The 25,441-nt window shown below is 35.8% G+C and overlaps 1 protein-coding gene across 1 annotated transcript; it reads left to right on the top strand.

The window, feature by feature from the left end:
* Nucleotides 1–5,915: 5,915 nt before the first annotated feature.
* LOC140164150 (chitotriosidase-1-like) lies at nt 5,916–25,292 on the top strand. The gene is made up of 11 exons (XM_072187395.1): nt 5,916–6,067; nt 6,955–7,154; nt 8,807–8,899; nt 9,766–9,918; nt 10,024–10,113; nt 11,922–12,046; nt 12,835–12,958; nt 18,702–18,884; nt 21,562–21,681; nt 22,770–22,902; nt 24,842–25,292. Exons 1-11 carry the CDS (start codon nt 6,022–6,024, stop codon nt 25,096–25,098), a joined length of 1,524 nt encoding a protein of 507 aa, XP_072043496.1. The 5' UTR covers nt 5,916–6,021; the 3' UTR covers nt 25,099–25,292.
* Nucleotides 25,293–25,441: the final 149 nt, after the last annotated feature.

Raw genomic sequence — 25,441 nt, 5'->3', positions numbered from 1 at the left:
GAATAAGGATGCACTCGGCTATAAGCCCAGTACTAAATTTTGGCCAAGTTCTTAAATCAAATCAATGATTTCTCTCACATTTAAGAACAAAGAAAAAAAATATCAGTTGATAATTAACATTCCACACTTAGAATTTTAAGAAATTGACATAGATGATAGAAATTACTGGTACATTGGGCATATATACAAATGGGGATGATTTTTCTTATTTCTAAATTCAAGTACTAGCCCCTCTCCGGTTATAAGCCCACCCCTATTTTTTAAGTGAAATCTGCCATCTAGGGGGTGGGCTTATACCCAGTGAATTACTGGTATATCCCAGCAAACACAAAACGTTTTCGACATCATTCGCAAAAGGTTATAAAGGTTGTCAGAAAAGCGTTTAAATGTCGGGTTATATAAAGGGTATAAAAACGTTTTAATAACATTCCAAAAACATTTTGAAAACTTGATACAAAACATTCTAAACAGAATGTTATTTTGGGGTTGAAAAAATGTTTTGCGTAAAAAATGTTTGACCAAAATATTTGCAATAACGTTTTAAAAACGTTTCCATGACCTTTATATAACTCGACATTTAAATGTTATTAAAACGTTTTGAAAATAACATATTAAGAACATTTCTGTGTTTGCTGGGTGCAAATATTTTAACATTATTTAAGTGTTGACAAAATATTAGGCAAAATATGTTTGCAAATATAGTTTACAATAGCATTTTGAAAACATTAAAAAAATATTGTTGTAGAGTGTTTTCATACAAAACGTTTTCATGACCTTCATATAACCTGACATTTTAATGTTATTAAAACATTTTGACCTAATCCAAAATATAACTTATTAAAAACATTTTAAAAACATTTTTGTGTTTGCTGGGATACAACTAATCTGACCTGTTGTACATGTACCTTTACTACATGTTTTTTTCTGTTAAACATTCCTACCAATTTTCTGTCTCAATCGTGAAGCTCATTTATGAACCAGCAGTTAATGATGTACTTGGGTTATGATGTGTTAGAGCTGGCTCAGTTCTTCTGATCATAATGCCTTCAAGTCCAGACATGAGATGAGTCGCTAGAAAAATGTCAAAAAATATGTCTAGGCCTACATTGTAATTGGTGGTACAAAAATTGAATAGATACAAAACACTTTGAAACAATGATTTTTATATATGAAGAGCTCTGTTGCAAAAGCCCTTACATCCACCACTGGCTGAAATTGAGTTATTGGCATGACATTATAGTGTGGGTAAAAATACACATTTTGGTGGTTGTTTGACCTTTATACCACCTTCCCTTCCGGAGATTGTATATTTCCCGTTTGGGGAATATTACGGAATATTACGGAATATCCGGAAATCTGAATTTCAAATGATGTATAATAGTAGCCTTGAATGTTCTTTAACTATTAAAACCAAAAGGAACTGTTTTGAGGTCACTATGTTTGAAAAAATTCATTGTAATTGAAAAAAGTTGTAGCTTCGGAAATGCTCAAAATGGCATGTACCAGATTTTATTAAAAATTCATAAGTAAAAAAGTAAATGAGATATTTAAATTTTTCTTTTTGATTTTGAAAGCATTAGTCAAGTTACATAATGTAGTGCAAACAAATGGGCTCAAATTTGATTGCAAAGGTGGTTTCTAGAAAAGGGGTAAATGTAGTTTGTTTCAAAAGCCCTTATTACACCTACAAAAGGCGGGATATTAAAGAAATAATAAAATAAATGGGAAGGCTTGAAAATTGTACCAAACCTATTCTTTTAGTTTCTATTCATGAACACTTTATCCAATCCCAAATTGAATCAAATCGAACAAGTAATACTTTTTTTTTATGTCGAGCATATCTAGGCATTAGCAGCTGAAATCTAGGAGATAACGCTGACGAAACTTCGGCCAGGCACAAGTGACCTGGTGAACGAGGGGGGTTGCCGTAGACATGGTAGATAGCTGGTCGGGGAATTTTTACAGGACAGTCAAGTGTAGCCAACAATCGGGCTTATTACCCTGCTTGGAACCGACTGAAACAAGGTCTATTATCATAGGCTATCTGCCCCATTGCACAATTAAAAGAAGCTTGTTTTGTTCAAAAGGTCAAAAAATGGATGTAAGGGCTTTTGCAACAAAGCTCTTCATATGGTGTCTGGAGTGCAATTGGTTATACTGCCACCACCATTGTTTATACTGCTACGATTGGTCTATGATTATGAATATTGGCGGTATCAGTTTATATCAGTGTATTTCATACCAGCTGCTTAACTGTGCTTTGTAGCGTCATCTCGTAAAGTATCAATAAAATATAACAATTTGTTATGTATCACATGGAAGTAGCACTTCAGCAGCAACACATTTTTTATGAATTGGTAAAAGTTCACTATTCATTGGCTGTCACCATTATTCAGTATCGAAGTTACATAATGTTAAAATGTCAATGGGATCACGTTCTTGAGTAATGAACTACGATCAAAACGATCACCACACAAAGTATATGGCACTTGAAGGCATATCAAAATGACGTGATCCGGTAATCAAGAGAATTACGTAACCACCTCGATGCTGAATTGACAATCCGTCTTGAACGGGGGTGCATTTGGCTTGAATTGTCAAAAAGTGGCTGAAAAGTTATATGAACAAACCACTGAACATACAATGTATGAACCCAAATTGATGCACACCAATACTATTTTTTGTCTTTGACTCCCCAGAGGCCTACCACCCCTGGCTCAGTGCCTACTCCCCGACAACTAATCCCTAGTATACCACTCTCTACACTAAAGCAGTATGCAGACTTTTTATTATACATGAAATATTGTATGTAACATATCTACGTTATTTAATCTATTGCCATTCTATTTCCAGGAATGTTTAAGTTCTAACAAATGTTTGATGATGTAAAATCTATAATATATTTCTGCTAAACACAGCAAAATTAAAAAGTCTCCATTAGTTCCATCCCCATTTAATCAGAGTCTGATGAGTTTATGGCAAAATAATTTATATAATAATTTTCTGTACACTTTCCTTCGAAGGTTGATACCAAATTTGATATCAAAAGTTTAATCATCGGGAGCATAGGAGCCGTTGTTTGGACATTCGTGCAATTTTGAAAACGACAAATTACGAATTGACCAAGTAAAAGCCAATACATTGTATCAGCTTATTATGTGGCCTGAAGGAACCCGTACAGGGATCATTGTACACTTGCCTGCGCACAATTGAAAGAGCGGGGTATTTGATTTGCATTTTGACATGCATGGGTAAACCTTTTTAACCTGCCGGCCTATACACTGGCAAAGTTACGTAATTAATCGGATTAATTACCATAGCAATAGGTGAAAACAATTCTGTACATATCGCGCTGCACTACAAGCAGGTTACACTCATCACCTGTGTATGTCTGCAATCATAGACTGAATACAATACTGGTCTTTTCAAAGATACTAATCTTACAGGTGCAAGTAATCAGCATGATATGGTTCAATGAAGAGGTACCGAGTGAATTACGTATCAGTGCAGCGCGGTATATTCAAAAATTGTTTTCACCTATTGCTATGGTAGTTAATCCGATTATTACGTAACGTCGCCAGCATATTCAGGCGACATAATTCTTGACACTCACGCTAGCTCCGCTACGTGATACAATTCCCTATGTCATTTTTAAAATTGCACAAATTTCCAAACAGCGGTTCCTATGCTCACGATGATTAAACTTTTGATATCAAATTTGGTATCAACCTTTGAAGGAAAGTGTATAGAAAATTATTATATGAATTATTTTGCCATAAACTCATCAGACTTTGATTAAATGGGGATGGAACTAGTGGAGACTTTTTATTTTAGCTGTGTTTAGATATTGTATGTAACATATTATCGATTTTTCGTCATCAAACATTCGTTAGAACTTAAACATTACTGGAAATAGAATGGCAATAGATTAAATAACGTAGATATGTTACATACAATATTATACGTCTAATACTCGGAGTCTGCATACGTCTTTATACTCATTTAAACCCACCTCCTGACACTGGCACAAAAATCCATAAATATTTACACACACCCACATTACTGTCATATAAAGTGGACCATTATGACATTTAGGTAACTTTTTCAAAATTGTGTTGAATTTCAATAACAAAATTGGTAACTGGGTCATTCCATTAAAGCCATATTATTTTCATAAGAAATAGAATTGTATTTTTTGGTACAAAATGTTAGTTTTCACTGTCAGATATGTCCTATTTTAATTTGGGCCCAAACAGACGAGGCAATACAAAGAAAATCACTAAAGTAATACCAGCGCATGTCGCCAGTGCGAGCCACTCATTCGAACATGATAATTTTTAAATGTGCATTTGTTGCAAATTGTCCCCTAATTTATGGAATCTACAAAGTTAACCTTTTGTTTTTAAAAATAGGTCATCTTTGAAAAACAAACAACATATTTTTCTATAAGCAATGTGTAAGCAGTGTTACAGCAATGATGGTATATCCCCTACCATTGCCTACTAGCTGTTTTTTTAAATGAAAATTAAGACATCAAGTGTTTTGATATTTTCAACTTTCATTGTTATACTTAGCATTCCACTGACAAGAATATTAAATTGCACATTTTTTAGGATTTATAAATATAAATCTAATCCCCAAGGGGGCACTCAGAATAAATGTTTTGTCATCCTCAAGCAAAAATCTGCGGGAAAGGGTACTTTTTTCATGCATTGTCTCAGATCGTGTTTATGGTAGCAATTTCATGCTATTTTGGAAAAAAGGGTATACATTTCAATACAGGTCAGCATTTAGGTATGAATTTGACGGCCAAAGATCAGCGATTAATGTATGGATTTAGAGGAAAACAAGCTGTCATACATCCTTCCTTTTTATGGTTGGTCAGTGAAAGGGATACCTATTTATGGTGGTCATTGAAGACGGTGCCTAAATATTATTGGTCAGTGGAAAGAGTCCCTTTTTAACAAGAAGGTCGGTGATTAGGGTTGGTATTTTCACATGCTCCAGATCAGTGTTTAGGGTGTGAATTTGAGGGCCTGCTTGAGGATGACATTACATGAAAGTATATGAGTGGATCCCGGGATCTAATCTAGCAATTCCTGTCCACAGAACTCCCACACCAGCAAAAGTGCGTAGTTTGATGTAAAGAGCTCAGTTTTGATGCACTGTATAGATGACTGGCAAGCCATAATACTCATCAACAGATAAAAGTGGTGATGACCCCATCACCTATCACAACAGATATTGAATAATTACAGATGGTAGGTTTTTTAACAGATAAGAATTGATGTCTGATAATTATGTCAAAATTTTCATTTATATCTCTGTAATTTTGATTGAAGTGAGAACAAAATTCCTATTGCGACAATGATACTATGATAGACAGTGTCAGAAATAAACTTCTGCTGTCAATTAAAAATCTTATATTGCACATTTAGCATATTTTATCTGGGAAATTCAGCATCTGGTATCATGGTAAATTGTGGTATATAAAGTTATAAACTTGTAATATGTGATTCTTCTTCTTGAATCTCTTGACAAAAGCAGGTAAGCAAATGGAACTTATGTAAGTATAGCCATTCTTTGTGTGAATAAGTAATAGGGTAAGAATTAGCAGCTTTTTTGTTGCTCTATAAAAAGTAAATTTTAGTAATTTCCAGGCCTCATATATTACACTGCTGTATGAGAATACCACAGTGACATTCAGTGACCAAGTTGTCTGCAATCTATGGATGGATCGAAGTGCATGTTATATGAAAGAAATTGTAATCATTGATAATTTATCATGAAAATAATCAGATAAAACTTTCAAAAACGGGTGAATGTTATTTGGAGACGTTATGTAGTATACAGCATACCAATATGAATTGGAAGGCCCACTGATATAGAACTGATCTAAATGTGTGGCATAACTGTAATATTATAATATTGTTAAGCTCTATAATGCTCAAATAGACCAAATCTTTAATATATTTGATTTCATTCTACTCTGACTTTTGTAGATTCAGCAAGTACAACAAGATGCTGAGATTTGTGCTACTAGTGGCATTGGTGGCTCTGTCTAGAGGTATGGAAAAGTTGAATCAATCACTAAAATTACTGAAAAAGTATTTAGAAAAATACTTTTCAATAATTGCTTAATTTGATGATGTTGGATAATAGAGGAAGTGTCAATTGCTGCAAACTTAAGGGCTGGGGTATGAGCGTTTGGACAGTATTTATTTTGGGACATTAGAGCACATCAGACATATCGAATTGCATTCTGAATCGAAGAATGTCATTCTGATATCAAATAATTTTGATTTTTGAAATTCGCAATTTAATACACATTTTATGGCAAATCATTAAAAATTGATATTTTTGATATTTAACAGTACTTGAAGTAAAATTTATAAATCTGATGATTTATACTTAAAGTGTATGTAGGTGGGATGAAAAGCCGACGATCAATTGAAAATTTTGACCTTTCGTATTGAAGATATGGATTTTTTTCCCAAAACACCCAAAAAATTTGGTCTTTTGGGAAAAAATCCATATCTTTAATATGAAAGGTCAAAATTTTCAATTGACCGCCGGCTTTTTCTCCCTGCTACATACACTTTAAGAATATATCATTAGATTTATATAATTTACTTCGAGGACTGTTATATATCAAAAATTTGAAAAATATCAAATTTTTATAATTTGTCATAAAATTTGTATTATATTGTGATTTTCAAAAATGAAAATTATTTGATATCAGAAAGACATGCTTCAGTATTCAGAATGCAATCGATAGGTCTGAGGTGCTCTCATGTCCACAAAAAATACTGTCGTAAACGTAATAAACTTCGTTTTAGATCCCTTAACACTATTCATCAGAATTATACCATTTCTTTCTGCATCAAACAAATTGGTCATTTGTAGTCATTTGTATTTTATAACCTCAAAAACATTCCTTTTTTTTATCCACAGCTGCAGAGCAGGTGAAATTGGTATGCTACCACACCAACTGGGCATATCATCGTATGTCACCTGTTAACTTTACACCAGCTGATATTGATCCTAATATGTGTACCCATATCATCTATTCCTTTGCTAGAGTTGACAAAACTTCATTTCATATTGAACCATATGATCTGGAAAATGATATTATTGGTGAGGAAAACTATTTGGTGAGTGAATTTAATGTCATCGTCATAGTTTTTGCATTGTTTTACCATATTACCATGGCAAATTTCCCATGTTAGGCCAAATGTGTCTGTTATGGAAATTCCTGCATTGAATTGATCTTCACATTTTCAGCACTATGGTATTATTTGTGTTCATGAATACTGTAAAACCAGAAATGTTCGTGTGCATGCGAATTTCGCGAATGATGTTGAGTCGCGAAAATTTTATGCCGCAAATATTTTGCTCAACACAGTGAAAAGTGACCACCGTACTCATAAAACACTTAAAACTTAAAAGTGGTTCATGCCTGTTTAAAACTCAAGTGCAGTAAGCTTACATGGACTATTGGCATACCTTTGTAAAAACTAAAACTAGAAGATCAGTTCTGTAATATTGTAATACCTTTGTTTTCTTTGAAAATAAATGTTGAAGTTCATCAATTTGATGAAAAAAATAATAATACCCCATCTTCCGACCACGACCGTGTGACGTGTGTCATCAACATCTGCCATTTTGTACCCATACCGATGCGTCTGTGTGTAGGGGTCCAAATGTTGAATACATAAGTTTTTATTTTTTTTTCATCGCAAATTTGCATGGAGTAAGTATTCAGCTTTAGAAGATCAGTAGACAGAGAGAAACCCGATAAATGAAGCATTTAATCATATTTTGAAATCCATTTTGTTGAGTTTTAGCAAAAAATAATTCCCCATCAGCCACCACCCCCATAAGATGAATGGAAAATGCCAAAACTTTTCATTCATAATTATGCTAATTAGAAACAACAAAACAGTAGGATATGATAGTAAACAAATAAGTAAACATGTAAGGATGATTAGTAAATAATATTAAAACATTTTAAAGACACAGGTTAATTGATAATAAATAATTTTGGACCACTACCGATGTGACGGTTATTTACTTTCAGAAAATTTTTATGGCTAAAACCAAGATGGCTGCCAGCCTGCACCTGTTCCGGTAGTGGTCTCACGAGGCAAATTTTGCGATTTGGAAAATATTTGAAAAAAGTTATTGTTGCTCATACAGGTGATACCACTATGATTGCTGCCCCATGGAATATTACTCTAATAGATCCCAGTGGAATTTTGACATGCAGGGTTAGCATTTACAACAGAATTTATGCAAACATATGTCTGAAGTAAGCTTAAATTTGTTATAGGCAACATGCACTATAATGTACATGCAATGCTTGAACTTGACAATCGCGAAATTTTCATGCCGCGAATATGGCTTATATGGTTAATTCGCGAAATTTTAAACCTGCGAATATTTCTGGTTTTACAGTATTTTCTTTGAAAAACTAATCACTCTTATGCTACTAGCTACTTAATTTGCCAATTACATTGCCTAGGATTGTCTTAAATATAATTATTTGGAAAATTGTGTTGTAATCAAATTAAGGTAAATACCACATTGTATAATACAAATAAAGCATCTATTTGTTTTGTTGTGTATCACTATAAGTTTGATCATGATGTATTATTGTACTTTTAAATAAATCCAAGTAAGGTAAATCATCCACATTAAAGTGCTCAACCAAGAAGATAGCTGGAATACATTTAAAATAGACTTGGTGGTTTATTAAAGCATTATTAAACTACCAAGTCTATTTTAAATGTAATTGTACTTTTAGAAATTTACAGGTTTGAAGTCCCAGAATCCAGCCCTGAAGACATTGTTAGCTGTTGGAGGGTGGACCCATGCTTCAGAAGGATTCACACAAATGGTGAGAAAGAAATCACACAATCAATTATGTATGTGATGCACCACATCAAAAGTTGGGACTTTAGGGCAAAATGCTTGTCAAGATATGGATTAAAATAGACAGCAAAAATTATAAAAAAGTATTAAGAATTTGGGATGCTTTTTCACTTATAAAATATGAATGCCTTGATCAATTTGAGCAGATGAGGTATCATTTTAAATCTTGCAACATGCTTTTAAAGCAGAAATACTCAAAATTGACTTCACCTGCAAAGTCCCCCCTTTTAGTGTGCTGCATCACATATAAAGAATCGGTGCAGAATGTTAACTGCAGTTTAGCAGCAACATTTCTAAAATGTAATTCTCAGTCATTGATGGTAATTGAATATTATTATGATGTAGTCAGTCATATGTTTGTTACAGTTAACCTTACAATGTAGAGTATAAATGTGATCAGATGCACCGTCAGTCTGCAATATATTAAACTTGAATGCTAGCAAATTAAAAACCTGATTAAGTCTTACATTTGTAACATATTCTGCATCTTCATACAATATTAATAATATGGTATTAAATTAACAGTGAATCAAAATCACACCCCAGTATTATTTTTCAGTCAAGAATTGCATTTTGAATTGCTCTTTGTAGGTTTTTACGGAAGAGCAGTGGCGTAAGCAGGGGAGGAGCCCCTTTCTGAAAAATATTTTCATGAAAAATCAGGACAGAAACAAAATAGGCCTTTGGATGTTCTTTCTCCTTTTTGGCACCCAGAATGCAGAGGCTGATTATGTGTCTCCTGAAAAAAAAATCAGTTGAACAATTATCATATCCTTTTATGTATAACAGAATTATTCATTGAAATCATGATCACAATCCATTTTGTACCAGGTGAAAACAGCAGCCAACAGGAAGATCTTCATTGATTTTTCAATTACGTACTTGAGAAAATACGGCTTTGATGGTTTAGATTTGGATTGGGAGTACCCTTGTCAACGTGGCGGTGCATCATCTGACAAAGCTGGATATGTTGCTTTGGTTAAGGTAAGGCCTTTAATAGTTTAGATTTGGATTGGAGTACCCAAAATGATATGGTGGTGCATCAACTGACAAAAACAAATTTGGATATGTTGTCTTGGTTAAGGTAAGGCCTTCGATGGTTTAGATTTGGATTGGGAGTACCCTTGTCAACGTGGCGGTGCATCATCTGACAAAGCTGGATATGTTGCTTTGGTTAAGGTAAGGCCTTTAATAGTTTAGATTTGGATTGGGAGTTCCCAAATCAATATGGTGGTGCATCAACTGACAAAGACAAATTTGGATATGTTGCCTTGGTTAAGGTAAGGCCTTTGATGGTTTAGATTTGGTTTGGGAGTTCCCAAATCAATATGGTGGTGCATCATCTGACAAAGTTGGATATGTTGCCTTGCTTCAGGTAAGGCCTTTGATAGTTTAGATTTGGATTGGGAGTTCCCAAATCAATATGGTGGTGCATCATCTGACAAAGTTGGATATGTTGCCTTGGTTCAGGTAAGGCCTTTGATAGTTTAGATTTGGATTGGGAGTTCCCAAATCAATATGGTGGTGCATCAACTGACAAAGCTGGATATATTGCCTTGGTTCAGGCAAAGCCTTTGATAGTTTAGATTTGGATTGGGAGTTCCCAAATCAATGTAGTGGTGCATCATCTGACAAAGTTGGATATGTGGCCTTGGTTCAGGTAAGGCCTTTGATGGTTTAGATTTGGATTTGGGAGTTCCCAAATCGATATGGTAGTGCATCAACTGACAAAGTTGGATATGTTGCCTTGGTTCAGGTAAGGCCTTTTATAGTTTAGATTTGGATTTGAAGTACCCAAATCAATATGGTGGATATGTTGCGTAGGTTCAGGTAAGGCCTTTAATGGCTCAGATTTGGATTGGGAGTACCAAATCAATATAGTGGTGCATCATCTGACAAAGTTGGATATATGGCCTTGGTTCAGGTAATTAGGCCTTTGATGGTTTAGATTTGGATTTGGGAGTTCCCAAATCGATATGGTAGTGCATCAACTGACAACAAGTTAGATATGTTGCCTTGGTTCAGGTAAGGCCTTTTATAGTTTAGATTTGGATTTGAAGTACCCAAATCAATATGGTGGATATGTTGCGTAGGTTCAGGTATGGCCTTTAATGGCTCAGATTTGGATTGGGAGTACCAAATCAATATGGTGGGCATCAGTTTATTTATGTATGTATGTATTGATTGATTGATTGATTGATTGATTGATTGATTGATTGATTGAATTTGGGAAAAATCAAGGCAATAGCCAATAGTGTTCAAAGAGCACTAAATTAAAGGGAAGCCCTAATAGTACCCAAATCAATGAGGTGGCACATCAAGTGACAAAGCTGGATATGTTGCCTTAGTTCCAGGTAAATTGTGTCTTACCGTCCAAGTTGAACCATTCTTAACCCCATGGGCACTATAGTGCCCTTCTTACAGAACCCATGATTGGTTAATTACATGATAAAATCATCTGACATTCTTAGTAACCACTCAAAATATAGCTTTTAGGTGCTTTAGTTATTTAAGCTTAATCCTCTTCTACTTAATATTCTTACCATATCTCTATATTGGCTCAATGCATAATTTACCCCTCTTTGTAACCAATCAAAATAGTTCTTAGGGGCCAATAATTTGGCCGGAAATGAGCAAGCCCATGGGGTTATGGCGGATTATACTGATGATGTGATCACTTGTAAAACATAGATGATAATGCATGTAAGAAAATAACTATTAAGTAACCACCTTTTTATTACCTAAAATCTGTATCAAATATTTTGTGTACACCAGTGGAATTTTACTTGATGCATTTAATCTTGTGGCCATACTGACATTTATTTCCAACAACTTTACAACCATCTTTTTTTGAACAACCTTGGAAAGCAAAGTTTATTAGTCTCTGCTAAAAGCACTGAATTGTTACTCAAACATGACACATTTATGTATGTATGTCATTACAGTGATCAGAAAAAGTATATTATTCTGTGTTCATCCTTTCTTAGGAATTGAGGGAGGCCTATCAAGCAGAAGCAGATGCAACAGGACAAGAGAGAATGCTGGTCACTATGGCTGTACCAGCTGGTGAATATAACACCAATCTGGGCTATGATGTACCTGGGCTAACAGCGTAAGTAGGTTACCATGCGTAGTGGTGCAGTTCCAGAGGGAATTCTGACATCTCTGTGCAGATCATTTTGTCATATTATTATTTGTCTTCAAGCATGTAAAATCTAAAAGTTGCAGATGTATGTGAAGTCACTTGAAATATCAGTCAGTCAATTATCAGGTGTAGAATAGGTGGATGGAAATATGCCCTTTTGCTATTTCAGAACAAGAGTGATAATGATAGAAGGTAGGCAATGTGGGACTCAAACAGTACTTCAATCATGTGGGATGAACTTTGTATGATAAATGCTTTCTAATTCTGATTTGCATATATAATTGGTTGTTATCCCTATATAGTCATTACAGTACTATATGAAGTATTAATTGAACTTGATGAAAAATGGGAGATCACAAAGGGACCTATAGGCCCTGAAAATGTGGGTCTATTGACAGGCATATAAGGCCTAACAGTAGAATATCAGAAAAGTCTGCAAGCACTGAAGTCAGATTGATTGTGCTAGCCAGCGTTCGAAACAGCCCTATTGCAGTGCAATTTGCACCCCAAAATCCGCATTTTGCGGTACAACTTTAAAAGTTTGATGCAAAATTGCGATACCACATTGTACAGACATTATGTGTTGATTGTCTGAGAGTGCACTTCAAATTGCTTGGGGTGCAAAAGTGCACCCAAGGTAAAAAAATAATTTAAAGACTGGTGCTAGCTGGTACAAACCATCTTTAAATTTCATTTAATGTAATAATTCTCCAAAATAATCATATACCTGTCTTGATATTGATTGAATTGGATAGAAATCTTGACTTTGTGAACCTGATGGCTTATGATCTTCATGGCTCATGGGAGCAGGATCTTGGTCATCATGCCACTCTCTTCCCAGGACCTGGTGATAGCGGTGATGACAAGAAACTTACTGTGGTAGGTACTGTTTTTTGGTTTGTTCTTATTTTCTTAAATGGGATTGTTGTAAAAAGTTTGTATCACATTTTAAAAAACCTTTCACATCCCTTATTTATTTTGACATTGTACCAATAATTGAGCACAATGTGTCAAAGGAAATGTACTTGAAGTATTGGAACTGTATTTCACCCTGATCACCATAAGAAGCTCAAAGATAATGAATTCAAATCATATGATGAAAATAGAATATTAAACTTTGGAGATACTAATCTCTTCCACGGACATTTTTATTGCCGTTTAGCAGCATCCCTGCTTCAATATACTACATAATTATGTGACCTGCTCCCACAAAATGAGTGTCAAGTCACAAGTTGGTAGTTTTTTGACTTGGCTGCTGAGTTGATGTTCTTTGTATGATGTGCACCTGTACAAGCCAGTGGTATGTCTGGTGAATGCCCTATTGTGTAAGTTGTGCCCATTCACAAAGGACACTGTACTACCATGGAAGAAAGAGGTCGATCGGCCAAGTTTTAATCCGCTTATCTATTGACGCATGAAAAGAAAAGCTATCAATGGTACTTCCTTTCATGTATGATCCATTTACCGCGATCGATGCTTGGCAAAATCATTACTGGAAAAAATTTATAACAAACCCATCCACGAACAAACAAACGCTACCCAGAAGTAAGATTATGGAATTTCACTGATGCTCTGAACATGTATAGTAGCTTTGTTTTGGGATCTACAGTCAAACTGTTTTCTTGATCGTGTTGTGTAGAAAATGTCCTATAAAACATCGAAAAGGTAATCAAAATCTGCCGTTTTTTTGCTGAGTTTCATCTTTAGCAAATAAGGTAAGATTTGGTGACTTTTTCGATGAAAAATAGATGTAAAATGTTCTTAAATAACGCACAATGTTCCGGTTGAGTCCGGTACATAAAACCTGTTTAATTTAATACTTTATATGTGTATAATCGTAACTAGCTAACTTCGTTTCAGTGCCAAAGACTGCCAACTCTGAGAAAAAAGTCATCAAAGTTCGGAAAAATTGTGCAAAATGGAAGAAAAAGATGTAGGCCATCAATGACCGATGATCACGTCACCAGAGAAAATCCTATAGGGTGCTTGCACGGAAGGTCATTAGTTCAAATCATCTTTCACACACGCTCCAGAAGACATGCAAATACATTGAATACAATACCAATCACCTATTTAACGCGGGTATTGATCAAAGTAAATCCTCATGAATAACAATGTCAACTAAATGTCGGTAAAGGGAGTGGACAAAGTGAATGCGTTCGTTGTGGTTCCTTCTTATCTCTTTCTTCCATGGTACTACTGACTTGCAGAATGCCCCAATCACAAAGACATTGTACCATCTTGTACAGGTGTGCATGGAATAAAGAACATCAGATCAGCAGCCAGGGGTCTTGAAACTACCAACTTGCAACTTTACGCTCATTTTGTAGGAGCACATATTCGTAACATTGATGGATTTTACGATGATCCACATCTGGAATCAGTATGCTCATATTAAGACAAAATAATCACAAAGAACACTCCCTGATCATCAATTGCACATGATATACAAGGTTGATGTACTAGGTCATAGCTCCTGGATTAAAACAAACTAAAATATTTGTTTGCTTGAAATTGTATTATGGTAAATTAAGATGGGTTCTTATAATTCATATTGTGCTGACTCTATGTTATTCACTATACTACTTGATACTATACTACTGCTAAAATATTTGTTTGCTTAAAATTGTATTATGGTAAATTAAGATGGGTTCTTTGTTTATTTATTTATGTTTTTGTGTATATTCGTTGTTTTGATTAAATTATAATTATTTGTTAATTAAAAGGTGGTACATCGTTATCAGGCCTCGGCTTTGTGATGTACCTACCTTCATCAAATCTTGTTAATACACAATAATTGTATATAATAATGCTATAATGTTTGTAATGAGATTGATGAAAATAAAGATTGATTGATTGATTGATTGATATGATTATGATTAGTGCATGTTATGAGTCTTCACTAAAGGTTGACCAAATTATGTTTCCCTCCAGTTTTCTGTAAAGACAGCAGTATACATATTGGTGTAAAATTGATGATCAAATGCAGTCAAGAAACTTTAGTTTAGAAGCTATAATTGGAAAGAAGGCTATACCAAATTCAAATGTTCAAATTGAAGAGTTACTTAAAAATTCCAGAGATGTTCAGGTTTCAGCACAAAAAGAAGATTTCACAAAGCTATAAATACAAAGAAAGTAGTGTAGTCCCCAGAGGGGGTTCCCATGCACCGAGTGCTTTTTTTTTCTAACTTACATTTTTGTAATCCTGAAGGTGTCTAGTAAATGAATTTTGATGTTCCCAAAATTAAATATTGTCCCATGGGGTTCATTTGGCGGCCATCTTGGATTCCGATAAAATTCAATTAAATTGACATAACTTTTGAACTAGACATCATAGGAAGACAAATGACCCCATTTTTCGGGATAATGTGGACATGAGCAATCAATTAAAAGGTTTATTTTCATGATTTAAACATGTTGGATACACTAAAATGCAAAATATTATGTCCCATGGCGTTCATTTGGCGGCCATCTTGGATTCTGACAAAATTCAATGAAATTGACATAACTTTTGAACTAGACATCATAGGAAGACAAATGACCCCATTTTTCGGGATAATATGGACATGAGCAATCAATTAAAAGGGTTATTTTCATGATATCAGTATCCATGACTCGATCGCCTATGCCAAATTTCATCTAGGTGACAAAGGGTATATCACCAACAACCTGGTCTACAGCGGCAGCATCTCTGTCGCAGACGCGATGACTGGAAACTACCAAAGCACATACTGCTCTGCACTATCATCCGGCACCTCTACAGAAGCAAACAACTCGTCACTATTCTCAGTAAGCTGGATATAACTGTGACACTGAGACATAACTTCGCCTTGGAACTTGAGACAGTGCTGGCCAAGGATCTTGATGAGGTTTCCACATCCCTTACTCCGCAGATCATTACCGGCGAGGGAAAGGATGTGTTTCATCTCGAATGGGACAATCTAAACAAAACAATGACGAATATCCATGGCTAAAATGTTGTGAACAGCACTGGTGGGATCATGATACAAGATGTGAAACCCGGTTTGATACCACTACTAACCAGGATCGGACTCTCCCTCTCTACGAGCGTAGATATACCCGAGACCATGGCTTCTGTTCGGGCCCAAATTTCCTGAGGGAACCGTGTTCACTCCGCCCATGATAAATCGCGAAATGTACTCAACATGCATCTCAAAGAATATCGTGTCTGGTCATTTACACGGGAAGCAGTAGGGAGAAGCAGCCTGTCCCAGGGTTTGGTGACTTCCTCTCAGATACCGGTGTGAAACCCCAAAGAAAGTCAACTATCCACTATTTCACCCCTATCCATCACCCCTTCACCATCCAAGTGGGTCAGGAGTATGTCCTTGTCTTCATATGTGACATACTTCACAAGCATGGTAAAAGTGGAGGGGTCCTGTAAAGCGAGGTCGAGGGTCTCACGAGGAGTACATGTCTGTACAAGATTCAGCAAGGTCTTGGGGTTGGTGACCTCAACGTTCTCCTCCTCAATGAATTGCTCAATTAACAAGCGCTTCATCGGCTTCACCGACTGTTTAGAGGCAGAACAGTGCTTTTGCATATGCCTTCCCTGTCAATACACTACGTAGGCAGCCACTGGTAATGAGATCAGCCACCAAACCCTGGGACAGGTTGCTTCTCCCAATAGCTTCCACAGATGTGAACAGGGAGCGCGTAGAGAGGGAGAGTTCGATCCTGGTTAGTGGTATCAAACCCGGGTTGCACATCTTGTATAATTATTACACCAGTGCTGTTCACAACATTCTAGCCATGGATATTCATCATTGTTTTGTTTAGATTGTCCCATACAAGATGAAACACGTCGTTTCCCTTGCTGGTAATGATCTGCGGAGTATTATGTGGAAACCTTATCAAGAGCCTTGGCCATCACTGTCTCTAGTTCCTAAGGCGAAGTTGCATGTCTCACAGTGACCCAGCTTACTGAAGATAGTGGTGAGTTGTTTGCTTCCATAGAGGTGCCCGATACTAGTGCAGCATCTGCTTTGGTAGTTTGGTAGAAGAAACAGGGCCACATCCTTATACTTATCTTTGAACCCCAGCTTATATGAATACGTCACGCGTCTGCGACAGAGATGATGGCGCCGAGACCAGGTTGTAGGTGATATAGCCTTTGTCACCCGGATAAAACTTGGCAAAGGTGATCGAGTCATGAATATTATGGTTCTCAAGTCGGACCTTCAGCTTGTCACTTCTGTACTCTGGATTGGGGAAGCCACTTCTTTCAAACTCTTGTATGATTGTACAGAAGACTCAGCGATGTAAGTAACATAACCCCTTCTGCCCAACAACTCGGTCGTGAATGAAATCAAGGACAGCAGTGAATGCCAGCAGATGTGCAGCAGCTTTACGATCCTGCTCTGTTTCAATTGTCGCTTTCGCTTCATCACGCAGGTGTATAATCTAGATGCTCAATACCACTCACATGTAAAATACAATTTACAGGTGGACGTTTCTGCAGTGAGTCTGACTCGGTACCTTTATCACCCTTGCGTTTTGGCATGATTATCCACCACTTCACTATTACTATGCTACGATTTTTAGTTCACTAACACCAGTTCTAGCTTATAATAAGTTAAGTCATGCACCTAGAAGAGAAAATAGTAAATAAATCAATAACATCAAAATATCCTTCTCAATGTACCAAAAAGAGCTCCCATTATATACAGACGAGTATGCCTTGAAGATACTATTTGTAGTAATATTTTGCATTTTAATGTATCCAACATGAAAATAACCCTTTTTATTGATTGCTCATGTCCACATTAACCCGAAAAATGGGGTAATTTGTCTTCCTATGATGTCTAGTTCAAAAGTTATGTCAATTTTATTGAATTTTGTCGGAATCCAAGATGGCCGCCAAATGAACGCCATGGGACATAATATTTTGCATTTTAATGTATCCAACATGTTTAAATCATGAAAATAAACCTTTTAATTGATTGCTCATGTCCACATTATCCCGAAAAATGGGGTCATTTGTCTTCCTATGATGTCTAGTTCAAAAGTTATGTCAATTTTATTGAATTTTGTCGGAATCCAAGATGGCCGCCAAATGAACGCCATGGGACATAATATTTTGCATTTTAATGTATCCAACATGTTTAAATCATGAAAATAAACCTTTTTAATTGATTGCTCATGTCCACATTATCCCGAAAAATGGGGTCATTTGTCTTCCTATGATGTCTAGTTCAAAAGTTAAGTCAATTTAATTGAATTTTGTCGGAATCCAAGATGGCCGCCAAATGAACCCCATGGGACAATATTTAATTTTGGGAACATCAAAATTCATTTACTAGACACCTTCAGGATTACAAAAATGTAAGTTAGAAAAAAAAAGCACTCGGTGCATGGGAACCCCCTCTGGGGACTACACTAAAGCTGTTTCAGTTACAAATTCAAAATTCCTTGGGTGTTTAGTTTTGAACCAAAAAGGAGATATGTATAGTTTTTTCTTTTTTTAATTTTGTTTTTATTTTTGTTTATTTTTTATTTTTTATTTTTGTATTTTATTCTAAATTTAATTTTCAACTATATGACATTTTGTTATCAAAATGTATTTGGTAATTTGTTTCATATTATTACTGTTGTTTTCCAGAGCTATGCTGTAGAAGATGTTTGGGTAAAGAAGGGCTGTCCATCTAATAAACTCATTGTTGGTCTAGGCATGTATGGTCGTGCATGGAAGATAGGCAGCAGCTGTAATATCAACTCCTATGCTAATGGAGCTAGTACCCCTGGACCTTACACTGGAGAAGCTGGTTACTGGGGATATTTTGAAGTAAGTCCCTTCATGTTAACCCTAATGCTAAAATTGGTTTTTGGCTATCAGAAACTAAAGTAGAATGAACTAGACCACCAGCCATGCCGCGACATGGCACACAAGATGGCCCGAAAATGGATTTCAACTTTTTGAACTTTGACCTTAAACTTTGACCATTTGGGCCGAGGCTATTATAGACTTCCCCCACCATTAATGGTGCATCACTGTAGCATATAGGGGCTTAATCCGTCTTCCATAGGCTGAGATATAGCCACTTTTCCGTAATTTAAAAAAATTTTTGGCAAATTTGACGTTTTGACCCCGTTAATGACCTTTGACCCCAATATAAAAAAAACCCTCATCTACACTGAGAAAATGCATTGTTACAGTTTAAATTTAAAAAATCTACTATGCTTGGTTATGGAGATAAAAATTCTTGAAGTTATTTAGCTTAAAACCGGAAATTTATGACGTCTAAATGACCTTTGACCAAAAAATTAAAAATACCGTGCATACATCGGGTAACACTAATGCATATATGAAGTTTATGTCACTCTACGTTTTGAGATAAAAAAAAAAAAAATTTGATGATTTTTGGTTTTTGACCGGAAGCGACCCCTTAATGACCTTTGACCCCAAAACTGTAGACACCTTAAAGACCCTGGTTGGTAGCAATGCATGTGTGCTAATGGCAACACTCTGCTATGTAATTTGTAAAAACAGTGATTTTTGAATATTTTTAGCTTTCAGACCGAAATGACCCCCTTAATGACCTTTGACCCCTTATCTGTGAACACCCTATAGACACCGACCAAAGTCAAGTCACATGACCTAAGCATGTCACCATCACATGTTATTTGTGGAAGAAGATACATTTTTTAGCCATTGTGAGCAGGTCAAAGGTCAAATGGAGTTCAATGTCATGTAACATGTGGGGACATGATCAGTGGTGTTTGTGACCAAGTATGGTCAAAATCGGTCAAAGCATAGTAGAGCTAGGGCGAAACGTGGCAAATCACGCAATAGGCACGATGGTTGACAGAAAGAAGAAAGATCCCAAGCAAGACAGGACAAGATGGCGCAGCCTGCGCCATCTTGTAAAAAGGAGATAAGTTAAAGAGTTTTCTTCCGGGGTTTGACCCCAATACCCCTCGCCAAGCGTGCATGTTTCTCTACCCCGGCCAACGAATACAGTGTGTATATATGAGCTAGGGTGATTGCATCATCGCATCACATGGGATGCATTCATGCGCAATGGTTTTGCTTTGTAAGATTATATAGAGTTCCGGGGTTATAGTGTTAAAATAGGTACAAATGTAGGGAAATAAAGTCTAATTAATGGAGTAGAAATGACATATACTAATAGGTCAGTCTTAAATTTGCGCTTACCCTTAAAAAAAAAATTATGTTCATTATTGATTTAACAGCTTGATCTCCAATTTTTGCTATATTATCATTGTCTAAAATTTGTTTGCTTGTGTTAAAAGGGGTGGATGGGGGTGAGTGGAAGAGGGGTATGTGTGGTTGTTTGTGCTGTAGGGTGGGTGCAGTACATAGTGTGTATGTGCATGTTTTGTTGACTTGAAGGGGCAATCAGTAGTTTGCTAAACTGGAACACCCTCATTCGTCATTTGCACATTTTTTAAAACCAAACATGTACATGACAAGCATGAAAGTAATCTATTAAAGACATTATCTGTGATGAAAGTACTGTAAGATAAAAGTTTGAATACAGGCATTAGAATTCATCTGTTTCAGGAATTCCTATATTTTGTTGCCCAACTTTTCAAGTTTCTAGTTAAATGTTACATGCTTTTTCATTTTTCCCCAGAATTTAATGTGTTTTTATTGCAATGTTTTCTCATGCTTGTATACATATGCAAATGAGGTTTTCAATTTCTGAAGTGATACTGGAGATAATCACAGAACAATATATTTCAACTTGTTATGAATTAAGCATGAGTGCATGACATACATTGTACAGTATTATGATCAAATGTTTTCAACAGAAAAGGTCTGATTGTCCCTTAAGCTGGACTATTCCTGTTGAAATCCATTATATACCCCCTATGGAAGACATGACCATAACCTTCCACAAAGGGATTGGGGATTTCAAATGGGGCTACCTAAATGGGTGGCTCCATTTAAAATCTACTCCCCTGTGTGGGAGATTAAGGTCCTATCTGCCATAGGGGGTGTATGGATTTCAATTGGAATAGCCAATTAGATTTATAACATAAGACATGCAATATTTGATTCTTAAACACTTGAGAGAAAGTTCCATGTAATCCTATTGGTTCTTAACCATGTTGTATGAGACTCTATAACATGTTTCAGAGCATGTGCATGGACAGACTATGCTTACTATTTGAATTAGAGCATATGGGAACAAACTGGACTGATTGATTCTAAGCCCAAGGTAATTCCTTGTAAAATGTAGGATTTAATTTGATTAAAATTTGGTATACTTATGATTAATAGTTTAAATGTTTGAAAATGAGAATAAAGGTATTGTTTTTAGCTGCTGCTGTGCTTCTATCGTTGTTCTACTTATTAATGGTGTTGCCAGTGTTATTATGGTTATATGAGCCAATAGATACATGCCAGGGGCTAAAAAAATACCTTTTGTTTTCATTTAAAAATGACCAAAGAAGGGACACTTTGCTTAATATGATTACATGTTTCATTTCATTAGATTTGTACCAAAATCAAGAATGGTATGACAGTTACCAGAGATGATCAGAGGAAGATTCCATATGCTTGTGATAACACGGAATGGGTTGGTTATGATGATGTTATGAGTCTATATGAGAAGGTAAACATTTAATTTTTTCATCAAACTTTTAGGTATGGTTTTCGAATAGGCAATTATTTAAGTTTGTTTGGCTTATAAGGCGGAATAAAAAAGACTCATAACAGCCTTCTTTGATATAGAATGGCATGCATGCAGTTGGCCACAGTGCTTACACTAATTGTGTTTTGCGTAATATGTGACTGGCGCACGCTTATGTGAATTTATGCAAGCGTGAGTTGGGACTTAATTGACACACGCAGCAACAAAAGCCAAATAATTTTCGCCTTATATGACCCGAACAAACTTTAACAAGATAGTAAACCACACAAGGCCACAATGAATACAAATTTAGAAGTAATCAAAATGAATGTAGCTTGATTTTCTTAAGTTAGGAACCCTTAAAACTCCATGATCAAAATATATTACACAAACAAGATAAACTTGCATCAATAAAATGTTATGTAATTGATTACCACTCTCTGAATGTGTGTGATTTCCCCCAAATATCAGACAAAAATTTGCACCTTCCTCTTTGGTGATGCCATTAAGTTGACCTGACTTGAGTTCATCTGCTTTAGAGTTCATCTGTTTCATATGCAGTAACTGGTATATTAGTTTTCAGGATGGTTGATGTCCATTTTATTAGTTGATAGAAAGTTACAAAAGTATCATACAGGAACAAAGGGGGTACCATACACAAAATTATCTGATGATTGGTCAGTAAGGACAGGTGAACAACCCCACAATAGCAAAGATACCAGAAATTACCTTATACATGTATGCATGATATGCCAGCAAATGGCAGTTGATCAAAACTCAATTTATATGTGTATAAAAAAATTAACAAAATGACAATGAGCAGTTAATTGACCTTTTCGGTAAATCCCATAACTCTTTGCGAGTACACCTGAGAACTCGTCATTTGACGTCACGCCGACTTGCAATGCGCAGTAACGATGGTCGATAAACGATGTGCGCATCGGCGCGGAGTGGCGTGACGCAGAATGACGAGTTCTTAGGTGTACTCGCAAAGGTTTATGGGATTTACCGAAAAGGTCAATCGAGGTATGATACAACTTACCATACTTTGTGTTGTCTTGTCAAAACAGGCCCAATTCATCCAAACTCGAGGTCTTGGAGGAGGCATGGTGTGGGCATTGGATTTGGATGATTTCAGTGGTCAATTCTGTGGTGAGGGACCATGGCCATTGATGACGAATGTCAAGAAATACATCCTAGAAAGTAAGTATGATTGTTTTTAGATCTCTGCTCTGAAAGTAGCTATATTTAAATCAGCTAATATTATTATTCCAGAAACATACAGCACAAATTTTTCGAGATTAGAAAAATAATATCAACTTCTGCCAAATGAAACACAGCTCAGTCCTAAATATTCATTTAGCACTAACTGGCAATAGCAGTTAAATGTCACTATTCTGTAGTCTGTTCTATGGGAGGATAGACCTTTTAAGTACATGTAGGGAAGTAGAGTCGGTCAGTCTGATCTTTTTTTTTTTTTTGCAAAAGACCTTAAATATCACCCGAATCTGTAATGTTTTGAAACAAGAAAAAAAATGTGAGATTTTTTAAATTTGGGTCTGCATTCATTTGTACATTAAAATGTTTTTCTCAATTTTTAGAAATCTGGGTCAATCGGGCCTATAGAAAAGGTTTTTTTGACGCCTTAACTTCCAAACTTTGCTCAAGTGAGTGAGAGAGATAAAGGTAGTCAGGTTTATATGATTTCCTTTTCTGGAGGATCCCTATTTCTAGAGATATTACCTATCATGCACTGCGTATTTTTTCACTTCTGGAGGTTTTGCCCATAAATCAGTGGGAAAATGATGTGTAGACTTGATTTTTAGAGAAATACATAAAGGATTGTTTTTCCAGCGACAGAAAGTTGCCTCATTTTGTACACATCCGGTAATCACTATAACTTCTAAAATGGAAAGCACTGCTCAAAATCACCATAGACTTGTCACTTGTATGACTTGCACATCTGACAAATCTTTCCAACTATAGGAATGTCTACAATAAAATGTGTATGAGACAAGACCGTTTTGACAAGGAAGTACATAAAATGGGACAACTTTCTGCAGTTGAAGAAAATAACCTTTCATGTTGTTTCCTAGAAATCAAGTTCAGACCATTTTTACATGCAATGCATCATGGGTGAAATCCCCAGAAATAGGGATACTCCTGAAAAGGGAATCATACCAAACTGATAGTGGGAGAGAAATGGTAAAGGAGAAAAATCACCTGTAAACTTGCTAATCCCTCTGACATTTGTTTCAAGTAGACATTTTCGTTTCAAAGCACAAATTTTACAATTTAAAGGGCATGTGGTCTTATTAGTGAACTGTTGCATTACATTCCAAAAAACATGGGCAATTTTTGTGAAAAACAAATACTCGGTTTTTCATTTTTGTGAAAAGTGTGTTTAAATCAAGGTTTACAATCAAGTCTATCGAGAGAGTGGTCATTGAAGGTACTATTTCCTCAGTTTTCATTCAGTTAAGTCTTAATTGTAGTAAAAAGACAAACATTTTGTTTTTCATAAAATTTGCACAATATAGGGTTATGCTTCAAACATAAGGGTGTGTCATGCAATAGTTCACTATTAAGACCTTGTCCCCCGAATTAATGTCCTGTAACCAGGCGTGTTGCAAGTGGGGCACCCACAAGTTATATCAGGCAAGATACAATTTGAAATGTTTTATAAACAAGATTGTATCAGTTAAATATTATTTATATGCCTTATCCCAGCCAACTATTTTATGTTGTTAAAACGTCATATAAAGCAATCTATGTTGTACTTAGGTTGCTATCTATGTTGTAAATACATAAATTGATGTTGATTTTCGAATGTTGATATAACGTTGTTATGATGTTGTTGCGAGGTCAAGTTGTGAACATATTATTCATATGTTGTTACAGTGTTTGACCAGACTTAATATGGACGTTTGAATAATACGTTCACAACTTGACGGCGAAACAACATCATTACAACATCATAATGACATTATATCAATGCCTGATAATCAACGTCGAAAATAACGTGACAAACTAAGTACAATGTCAGCGAACGTCATGAAACATAGTGTATTGGCTGGAATTACATTCTAAACCTTTATGTCATGTTCTGATCTTTTTTGTTTACTTTTCTTTCAACCACCAGGTGGCTACATCCCACCTGACACACCACCAACCGTCCCAACAACACCAACTATGTACCCACCCACCACCACACCACCCCTGACATTCTGTGCAGATAATGGATACACTAGTGGCCTGTATGCCTATGCAGCGTGTAGCCCTAAGTTCTGGGAGTGTTCTGGGACCACAAGCTGGCTTAAAGAGTGTGCTCCTGGTCTTTTATTTGATGATACAATGAAGATTTGTAATTGGCCTACAAGTGTACCAGGGTGTGGATAAACTATCTCCCTAAAGATTGGATTATGTAAAAGTCTGAGGGTACATAGGTAATGTAAATTGAGGGTAATATAAATTATACTGAAGTAATTGTGTTCAGAGCATAATCAAGATTTGTAATGTATATTATTTATTTCAAATTGGAAAATTCTTGAAGGCTCACCATTTGATGATGCGTTCACTTTGCACCTATCCTCTAGGGCCGGGGGGCATGCAAAATGATATATGCATAATTTGTTAAAGGCCTTTAAGTATGTAAGTAAACTCATGACCCTCATATGCAACAAGGATAGCCACATAGAATGTATCAGCTTTTGGTTGTTGGATTGAGAACGCAACCTGTTAG

Source organism: Amphiura filiformis, chromosome 1, assembly GCF_039555335.1.
Source record: "Amphiura filiformis chromosome 1, Afil_fr2py, whole genome shotgun sequence".
Taxonomy (NCBI): domain Eukaryota; kingdom Metazoa; phylum Echinodermata; class Ophiuroidea; order Amphilepidida; family Amphiuridae; genus Amphiura; species Amphiura filiformis.
Note: the sequence above shows the minus strand (reverse complement) of the source record. Positions and strands in the feature narration are given on the sequence as shown.

Excerpts from the sequence above, each read along its gene's own strand:
- LOC140164150 (XM_072187395.1), top strand. The coding sequence starts at position 6,022 with ATGCTGAGATTTGTGCTACTAGTGGCATTGGTGGCTCTGTCTAGAG. Across the intron at positions 6,068-6,954 it reads ATTGGTGGCTCTGTCTAGAG|CTGCAGAGCAGGTGAAATTG; the intron begins GTATGGAAAAGT and ends TTTTATCCACAG. Across the intron at positions 22,903-24,841 it reads CAAGAAATACATCCTAGAAA|GTGGCTACATCCCACCTGAC; the intron begins GTAAGTATGATT and ends TTCAACCACCAG.